At 35.9% G+C, this 10466-nt stretch overlaps 1 protein-coding gene across 1 annotated transcript; it reads right to left on the reverse strand.

Annotated features, from left to right (window-relative positions):
- Positions 1 to 250: 250 nt before the first annotated feature.
- On the reverse strand, positions 251 to 8012 carry hs3st1 (heparan sulfate (glucosamine) 3-O-sulfotransferase 1). Its single transcript, XM_026917223.3, has 2 exons — positions 7804 to 8012; positions 251 to 3476 (listed from the first exon to the last, which is right to left on the reverse strand). Exon 2 carries the CDS (start codon positions 3356 to 3358, stop codon positions 2342 to 2344), a length of 1017 nt encoding a protein of 338 aa, XP_026773024.1. The 5' UTR covers positions 3359 to 3476; positions 7804 to 8012; the 3' UTR covers positions 251 to 2341.
- Positions 8013 to 10466: the final 2454 nt, after the last annotated feature.

Raw genomic sequence — 10466 nt, forward strand, 5'->3', positions numbered from 1 at the left:
TGACTGTAGTCACAAATACATTTGCCAGTTAATGAATTCAAAAAGTTAAAACAGCTTTGAAAAGGCTAATAAACATACAGAGCTTGTGTGGTATAATGGTTGGGATTAGCTATTCTAGGTTGAGGGTTAGTCAATTTACTATAATGCTAGTTTAAGATAAACTGTTTACTATAATACAGATTTATATTTTAGCCTTCTTATAATGCTAGTTTGTGTTTTATCCTGTTTACTATAATGCTAGTTTGTGCACTAGCCTGTTTACTATAATGCTAATTTGTGTTTTATACTGTTTACTATAATGCTAGTTTGTTTTATCGTGTTTACTATAATGCTAGTTTGTGCATTAACCTTTTTTCTATAATGCTAGGTTGTGCATTATCCTGTTTACTATAATGCTAGTTTGTGTTTTATCCTGTTTATTATAATGCTAATTTGTGTTTTAGCCTGTTTACTATAATGCAAGTTTGTGCATTAGCCTTTTTACTGTAATAATGCTAGCTTGTGCATTATCCTGTGTTCTATAATGCTAGTTTGCTTTATCGTGTTTAATATAATGCTAGTTTGTGCATTAGCCTGTTTTCTATAATGCTAGTATGTGTATTAGCCTGTTTTCTATAATGCTAGTATGTGTATTAGCCTGTTTTCTATAATGCTAGTTTGTGCATTAACTTGCTTTTTACAGTGAGTATATCAGAACATGGACAGTTTACAGAGTTCTGCTTCAGTTAGAGATTAGCCAATATGTCTTTATATTTCTGTAATCGCTGCCTCATTATTTGTGTTGAGCATAGAAGAAACCACTTAATGTTCACACTTTGTGTAGATAATTTCAAGGAGAGGTGCACTGTGGATTTGTATTTAAACTTGATACCATTATATTCAATATTTGAGAAACTTTTCCATTAAAAAACATGAAGGAATTCCACCTAAGAGCTGATTAAGTCATTATGAGCATATCATTATGTAACCAGTGCCTTCATGTCATCATGTCAGATTTATAAGCTGAGAATTTTCTAATTGTGAAATCACGTTATAATCAAACATTACTGAAAAAAAATGCAGCTGCTTCTGTGGTTAATACATATCAGTAAATGTCATTATTATTATTATTATTATTATTATTATTAAATATCATTATTATTATTATTATTATTATTATTATTATTATTATTATTATTATTATTATTATTCTGTAGTTGGCTACTCACTTGTTGTTGTCCATGTTTGTAAATGTTTGCAGTTTTTGTTCCTTAATACCTTGGAAAAATACACAAAAGTACAGTGTCATGAGGTAATATTCTGGCATTATTAAAAAATAACAACAACAACATTGTTAATGTATACATTTTTGTGTTGCATTGTTTTCTTAACCACTGTAATTTTGACATGGTGCAAACGCATACAGCTGATGACGCCATTGGAATGGCACACTTAACAGAGTCCTAATACATTTATCCTAAAAAAAAAAAAAATAAATCAATATAATACATCATAATGAGAATAAGTTTTAAAACAACGTGCGTTAAGTTTTCAGCATGTTTCATACAACACTGAAGTGCTTGCATTTTGTTTTCCTTCTGTTTTCATGACCCAGTTTCAGCTGAATTTATTTCCTCTCAAGTTTAAATAGCCGCCTGTTTTTAATTCCAGTTTAGCCAGGTGTGTGTGTGTGTGTGTGTGTGTGTTTGGGTGTGTAGAGGTTATCATTCAGTCAGGTCATTTTATATCAAGGCAAATGGGCCTTTGTGGTAATGAATTATGTTGTATTATATTATTAAGCTAAGATTAAATATATAATGTTCATCTCATCTTTTCGACTACTGTCATGCTCTGGCAAAACTTATTTATGAAAGGAGTTTTTCACAGTACTATTTTGCTGTTTTTATTTGCTGAAATTCTCCAACTTTCTTCAGTAACTGTTAGAGGAATGTAACGAGTCCGCAGAGCTCTTTGCAGGATTTTGCATAATCCTTTGTTATGATGACAAACAATTTCTTTTTGATTAGTAAAAAGCACTAGCATGGATTTCACAGGATTTCAACTGCCTTCTCACTTTGAGTCAAACTTTCTTCCCAGTATTTCCCTGTTTTCTGTCCATTCTCACAATCTGCTTTGCAGTTGCAACCACCGGTTTGTTGGTGAAACTGTTAGCATAGTTCTCACAGCATTTCACAAATGTTCTTCCCAAGTATATGGCATTTGCACACAAACAAGCTTTGTACAAATCTTTGTAAAATTTCACCTCATCCATTCTCATGATCTTTACACAACCTTAAACAGTTGAGTTTTTGTGCATGATTGTATTTCCATGGCATTTCATTTCTTTTCCATCTAACCATTCTCACTTCCAATCAAACGTTCTACCTACTAGTTCAAAGAACTTCCTGTTTGGTTCCTGAAAGTATTTGCATAATTTCTGCAGGATTTCTGGGGCTACATTTGGATGTGTTCGTCCCTTCGATTCATGTAGGCAGCGTTCGCGGCCTTGTTCCTTCAAACAGTAAAAGCCTTTTGTCCGATTAAAATAAAAATTTTCTTCGGTTATCTGTGGCTTGAGGTGCAAAAAATGTTCGACTTTTTTCATTTCTGATAATGGGTCTCTGATTAGCATGTCGCCGTCCACTATATGAAAGCTGTCACGTGGGAAAACCTGTAGCCATTGCTGCATATGTGGGTGATACACACTTCGGTTCACAGCTTTATAGTTGAGGTTAAGCTCGCCGTCTCGGAGCAGCAGGTCCTCGATGGGCTGTGGAATTTTGTGTTTTTGAAGCTGATTGTGAAAAACTTGTGTATAGTCCGATAGAACGCGATCCACAGGATCTCGGACAATCAGCAAGAGCCGGACGGAAGGGTTCATGTGAAGGATTCGCTCTGGAGCGTCAATAGAGCTGAAGTACGCCGGAGTCTTTTCTACTGTCAACTGATCAGGTCGAGCCAGTGGCATTTGCGATGTGTACCACTCGAATCCCTGCTGGTAATTAATGTCCGAGTCGAAGAAGTGAACCTCGCTTTGAGCAGTAGCGATTGTGTCGTGAAGGCTCAACATCTCGAGCAATGCTCTTGTACCACCCTTCCTTACTCCAATGATAATGATGTCCGGCAGATGACGTGTAAGGTTTCCATTGTTTTGGCTGGTTTCACTGCTGGTTTGGTCCAGTTTTCTTTCTTTTTGTCTTATTGTGTTTGAGCTTTGAATGTCATTGGTACGGGATTGGTTGATTGTAATGCTGCCACCATTTTGGCGGACAACATTCTTGTCCACTCTGATGGTCACTGGTGTCTCTGCAAATGGACGAGGTGAAATGGATGGAGGAAAGGGGAGGAAGAGTAGCAAGGTGAAGAATACAGCTGCCATAAGGAGATCTGCACAGATTTGATGGCTTCAGTTTTCTGCTGAACAGATGTCTTTGGTGAATCCCTTCATCCACTGAAGCATACACACACTCTGCATACAAGAGGTGCTTTGTATATCTCTGCAAGGAAAAGAGCAAATAGCAACATGATTAAACATTATAACAGATTAAAAGATGAAGTACAAAGGTCCTGATGAGTGTGCAATTAACATAGTTTTAGAATTCAAATACAGCAAGCTGCCTAATCCAGCACAGAATACACACACACACACACACACACAGGTTAAATTATGCAGTGCATTAAAGGATAGAGTATAATGATATAATGACACCATTAGTGTGTAATTAAATGATTATTTCTCTTTTTTTCTATTACAACATCAAATTTGAGCACATCAGAAAGGGATTTTTGTGACTCTTTACAGAAATATAATTAAATAAACTATTTAGATCTCCTCAGAATTATTTACAAATAAAAAACTTTTAAAAACTCCTTAATTGATAATTATTCACCCGCTCAGCATAAACTGTCCTTTTGCAGCAATTACAGCTCGGGATGTGACTCTATGAGCTTTGCATATTTTGATTTTGGCATTTTCTCCCATTACTCAACGCAAATTTTATACAACTCTGACAAATTAAATGGAGAACGTTGGTGGACAGCAATTTTCATGACATGCCACAAATTTTCATTTGGATTAAACGTCTGAGCTTTGATTCGGCCATTCCAAAACACAAACCTTCATTTTTTCAAGCCATTCCTTTGTAGTTTTGGCTGTGTGCTGTGGCTCATTGTCCTGTTGGAACATATATTTTTACCCTAAATGCAGATGTCTGGCTGACTGGAACAGGCTCTTCTCAACAACTTGCTTATATTTGGCTCAGTCCATGTAGCCTGTGATGCAGGGAGCTTTCCAGTTCCTCCTGCTGAAAAGCAACCCTAGTGCATAATGCTACCGCCACCATGCTTGATCACAGGTACCTGGGTGTTTGGCTGTATTTGGTTTGTTCCAAGCATTATGCTTTGCCTTTAGACTAAATGGCTCAACTTATAGCCTCATCAGACCACAAAATCTTTTTCCTAAAGCTTTAGATTTGTTAACATGGTCTTTCTCAGAAGCGGCTTCCTTCTGGCCACTTTTCCACAGATGCCAGATCTGTATAGATCTGATGATATTGTTAATGTCTGCACAGGTTCTCTTATTTCAGCCAGTGAGCTCTGTAACTCCAATTCAGTGTCATAGCTGGCCTCTTGGACATTGCCCTCCTTGCCGAATAACTCAGTCTGGCCTGATCTTGGTAGTGACTGGGTCGTGCCATATTTTTTTCCACTTTGTTATAATGGATTTCACAGTGCTTCTTAATAACGTTCAAAGCTTTGCTAATGTTTCAAAACCTTCTCCATCTTTTGTTCCTCCTAACAACTCCATCTCAAAGCTTCACAGGCAGTTCTTTGGTCTTCATGAGAACAGGACTGATTTGATCTGCCATTTAGGCTGTCAGACCTCCCACAGTCAGAGATATGTATTGTACAAGCATACAATAGGACACAAGTCTATTTAAAATTCGACCAGGTGTACCTTGTTTAACATATTTAGTGTGAGCTCTCAAAAATTAAATATTAGTCCTAATTCAGATTGCTAAAAGAAAAGGGGTGAATTCTTATCAATTATGCCTTTTAGAATTTATTTTTAAATCCACAACCTTACTAGCTTTCCAAGATATTTTAACCATTTCCTTATGTTCAATGTGTTTGCCAAATTTTTTCAAGACATGTGACAACACTGGGATCCATCATATATTCACAGAATAGGTTTCTAGATAACTATAGGTACTGTGTGTCAATGTGTTCTTGTTTCTTTGCAGACAGTCTAGAGCGCAGATTAAAAAATACACAAATATCACTGAGGTCCATTGGGACAAGTGAATCACCATGAAACCACAGTCTGCTAATACAAAGCCACCGGAGACCAGCAGACTCCTCTTAGACCCAATTAAATCGAATGAGTCTAGAATCAGTCACAGGTCACCTTTTAAACCGGCTTAATTAATTTTTTATAATTGCAACTCTGACAGTACTGCAGCTGCACTCATTCCAATAGGTTATCTATAATAACGGCTTATTCACGGGCGCTTGTATGGCAGACACGCCATATAATTTATTATTTAACAAAGAAAAATGTTGAGACTCTGAAGTTTTCACTAAGACAGTGTTTATTTAACATTCATGGAAGAAGCCTCCAGCGTCAGCACTTTGTAACTGTTTTCGGTTTTTCAGTAAAATGACAACCTGTGTTGTTTTTCTCTAGTCGTTTCTAGTAAGATAAAGAGAGGCTTGTGAGGGGATGACTCTTTATATTATATAACTTAAGGGATAACAAGAACTAACTTGTTTCGTGGCCGTTCTGCAACATCGATAAACTGATAAAAAGTATGAGGTTGTTTTTGTAATTAAAATCTGCTGTGATATAAGAGGAATAAAACACTTTCTTGTTTCTTATGTTGGGCTGCAACTCATCATGCCATCATTGATTTTTTTTTTTTCCCCATAAAGCCAAGCCCTGTTGTTGCTCTGTTTTTATTCTTTACATATCAACTCACATAGAAAGCACAGAATGCAATTCTTAAACATTTTTAAAAAGGGTAAATGTTGTAATTATGTCACAAGTGTGTAATTAAAAACGTCTTTCAAAAACAGCTTTTTTTTCCCCCATATCCAGTCAATTGAGTGCGGAAAATGAGCTCACACACAGATACACACAGAAAGCACAAAATGACATAAATGAATTGTGAGTGGGCAAGACACCAAATTCCAGCCGCAGACTGTGATCACAATTAAAATATAATAAATCATGCATTCTTACAGCCACATAATAAACAAAGTTTTCATTAATTTTCATTAATTTTATTTAATGTCTACCAATATAAAGCAATATTGGTTTTTGCTAATAAAATCAAATTGGTTTTTGCTAATAAAAACCCAAAGCACAGTGAAAAGTGTTTACAGCAGGTGAGTGTGTGTCACTGGGTGATCATTAACAATGCAAAGTGTGTGTTTTATAAACCTCTCTGTGTGTGACACACACTCACACCCACCCACACACACAATCATTTACACATGTTAAGATGTATAAGCTCAACGAAAAGCTGTGACATTGTTAATATTATTATTATTATTATTATTACTAGTAGCAGTAGTGGTAGTAGTAGAAGTAATAGTATTGGTAGTTGTAGTAGTAGTAGTAGTAGCAGCAGTAGTAATATTAATAGTAGAAGTAGTAGCAGCAGGAATAATAATAATAGAATTAATAGTAGAAGTAGCAGCAGCAGTAATAATAATAGAATTAATAGTAGTAGCAGTAGTAGTAGTAATATTAATAGTAGAAGTAGTGGCAGCAGTAATAAAATTAATAGTAGAAGTAGTAGCAGCAGGAATAATAATAATAGAATTAATAGTAGAAGTAGCAGGATTAATAATAATAGAATTAATAGTAGAAGTAGTAGCAGCAGTAATAATAATTGAATTAATAGTAGTAGCAGTAGTAGTAGTAATATTAATAGTAGAAGTCGTAGCAGCAGTAATAATATTAATAGTAGAAGTAGTAGCAGCAGGAATAATATTAATAGTAGAAGTAGTAGCAGCAGGAATAATAATAATATTAATAGTAGAAGTAGTAGCAGCAGGAATAATATTAATAGTAGAAGTAGTAGCAGCAGGAATAATATTAATAGTAGAAGTAGTAGCAGCAGGAATAATAATAATATTAATAGTAGAAGTAGTAGCAGCAGGAATAATATTAATAGTAGAAGTAGTAGCAGCAGGAATAATATTAATAGTAGAAGTAGTAGCAGCAGGAATAATAATAATATTAATAGTAGAAGTAGTAGCAGCAGGAATAATATTAATAGTAGAAGTAGTAGCAGCAGGAATAATAATAATATTAATAGTAGAAGTAGTAGCAGCAGTAATAATATTAATAGTAGAAGTAGTAGCAGCAGGAATAATATTAATAGTAGAAGTAGTAGCAGCAGGAATAATAATAATATTAATAGTAGAAGTAGTAGCAGCAGGAATAATATTAATAGTAGAAGTAGTAGCAGCAGGAATAATATTAATAGTAGAAGTAGTAGCAGCAGGAATAATAATAATATTAATAGTAGAAGTAGTAGCAGCAGGAATAATATTAATAGTAGAAGTAGTAGCAGCAGGAATAATAATAATATTAATAGTAGAAGTAGTAGCAGCAGTAATAATATTAATAGTAGAAGTAGTAGCAGCAGGAATAATATTAATAGTAGAAGTAGTAGCAGCAGGAATAATATTAATAGTAGAAGTAGTAGCAGCAGTAATAATAATAGAATTAATAGTAGAAGCAGTGGAAGCAGTAATATTAATAGAATTAACTAGCAGTAATAGCAGAAGTAGTATGATGTAGCTGTTACTTACCTGTAGACTGGAGAGATGTAGGAATGCTCACGCCATTACAACACACACACACACACACATACCATCGCTTCACGTTGATAGATCCCGTCAGTAAACACACACACACGCACACACGCACACGTGTTCGTCCGGTTGTCAGATCAGAATAAATCACGCTCTTTTGTCCCGGGTCAAAGTTTTGATCGTCGGCTCTTTCCACTCGGACTTTCATTTGTATCAGCCACAAGGCCACGCCCACTCAGAGAAAGGTCCGCGATTTCCTCCTCCCTGGCTATTTCCGGGATTTAAAGCACAGGTACAGGATATGGCTTTCTTTTTTTAAATCCAGTATGAATAAACTTGTGATTTGGAAATCCGCTTACTTTTAGTGAGTCAATGAGTGAGTCACTGAGTGATTTCGACTCCTAAAGGGCTGCTTGCCAGTTTTTTTAAGGAACGATCAAACTTGTTCATTAACCTTTCAATTAGTGAAGTAAAATTGCTCTCTGAGTTGGGTTTGTTCAAATATCTTTTAGATCATTGTACAAACAATTGACAAACATTGACAAATATTGACAAATAGCCTCCAGTAAGCATCCTTGCATTAATATTATTATGCCTTCTGTTTCTGTGCTTAAAGATGCAATATATATATATATATTTAATTTTATTCCTTACTTGTACAAATAACCTGGAAGACATGTGGAACATGGAGGGCATGGCGGCGTAGTAGTTAGCAGGTTTGCCTTGCACCTCTGGGCTTGGGGGTTTGATTCCCGCCTCTGCCCTGTCTGTGTGTGTGTGTGTGTGTGTGTGTGTGTGTGTGTGTGCGTGTGCGTGTGTGTGTGTGTGTGCGTAGTTTGCATGTTCTCTCACTTCGGGGTTTCCTCCAGGTACTCTGGTTTCCTTCTCTAGTCCAAAGACATGCATTGTAGGCTGATCGGCATTTCCAAATTGTCTGTAGTGTGCGATTGTGTACCCGTCCAGGGTATCCACCACCTTGTGCCCTGGGTTCCCTGGGATAGGCTCCAGGCTCCCCTGCAACCCTGTGTAAGGTAAGTGGCATGGGAAATGGATGGATGGATGTGTGGAACATGATTTAAAAAAAAAAAAAAACGCATTAAACCATGGCCTTGGCAAAAGTGTATTAAGTCGCTGAGAAATGCTTTTGGAAAACTGACCTCATCTTCAGAAAAAAAGATTAATCTTACCTAATGCACCTTTAAAGGGAAACTAAAATCTGAAACACAGTAAATGAGTTTATATTGAAATATTTGGGATCTGCTTAGTAATTCTGGTCAACAGCATGTCATACATTTACGTTGTGGAACATCCATGAGACAAGTTAGTTCCTAGTATCACTGACTTTATCAGCCTGGCTTTTTCTTTCTCTTGAAGTTAATAAGACAAACAAAAGCAGCTTGTCATGTTACTGAGAAACTGTATGTGAATTCTGTGGTTGAAAACTTTCTGACTGTTACAAAGTACTGTCACTGGAGACTCCTTCCATAAACGGTAAATAAGCTTCACCACATCAACGATTATATGTTAAATAACTATTTGTTTCTTAATCCATTTATTATTAACCTAAGACAGGAGTTGTCAAACTTTTTATAGCCAGGGACCACTTTGACTTGATGTATTTCATGAACATTATTCAGATATTTAAAATTGCTTCAGTAATAATAATTCCATTTAATTTAGACTACAAGCTGGTTCTTGCCTGCATTTTCAAGCGGGATGTCCGTATTAGGTGACTGTTCTCTTTCTCATTTCTGTCTAGAGTTTCCTAATGGGCTGAGTAATGATGCCACGCAAGACAACACATGTTATTACTTTTACTTGTGAGTATGAAACTGCTCAAAGCAAAGTTCTGCCGTGGAGTGTTTTTTTTTACTCCTGTTCCCACTCATTGCTTCTTTTGTAAAAGTTTTCTGTTTTGTGTCTGATTTTCAGATGCTTTAGCCCCAAAATGATTACACACCAAATGTTCTTTTACAACACACAATTTTATCACTTTATTGTCACTTTATTATTATGACAAATAACCTCAGATGACAACAACAACAAAAAAAAAACACAACAGATTTCAATATGTAGTCCTTTTTTCCCCACAAAGTAACACAACATTCAGAAAAAAATGGGGAAAAAATTCATACAGCCTCTAATTCAGTAACATGTAGAACCACCTTTAGCAACAAAAACTTCAAGTAAACATTTTCTGTAGGAGTTTATCAGTCTCTCACATTGTTTTGTAGAAATTTAGGCCCACTCTTCTTTATAACATTGCTTCAGGTCATTGATGTTTGAGGGCATTCGTTTACGCATAGCTCTCTTAAGATCCCGCCATAGAATCTCAGCGGAGCTGAGGTCTGGACTTTGACTTGGCCATTCAATCATGATGTGCATGCAAACAAGCCCAAATTATCATCCACCTTGCTTAACAGTCAGAATAAGGCGCTTGTGGTGATACGCTGTGTTTGATTTTCGCCAAACATGGCACTGTGCATGATGCCCAAACATCCTCCCTTTGGTCTCATCAGTCCAAAGGATATTATTGTTCCAGAACTTTTGTGGCTTGTTTAGATGCAACTTTGCAAACTGCCATATTCTTTTTGGAGAGAAAGGTATTTTTCCTAGCCACTGTTCTATGAAAGCCATATTTTCATACTTTTTCTGATAGT

The sequence above is a fragment of the Pangasianodon hypophthalmus genome, chromosome 13 (assembly GCF_027358585.1).
Source record: "Pangasianodon hypophthalmus isolate fPanHyp1 chromosome 13, fPanHyp1.pri, whole genome shotgun sequence".
NCBI classification, from domain to species: Eukaryota; Metazoa; Chordata; class Actinopteri; order Siluriformes; family Pangasiidae; genus Pangasianodon; species Pangasianodon hypophthalmus.

What these genes read in the sequence shown, in the direction of transcription:
- hs3st1 (XM_026917223.3), bottom strand. Translation starts at nt 3,358, where the DNA reads ATGGCAGCTGTATTCTTCACCTTGCTACTCTTCCTCCCCTTTCCTCCA.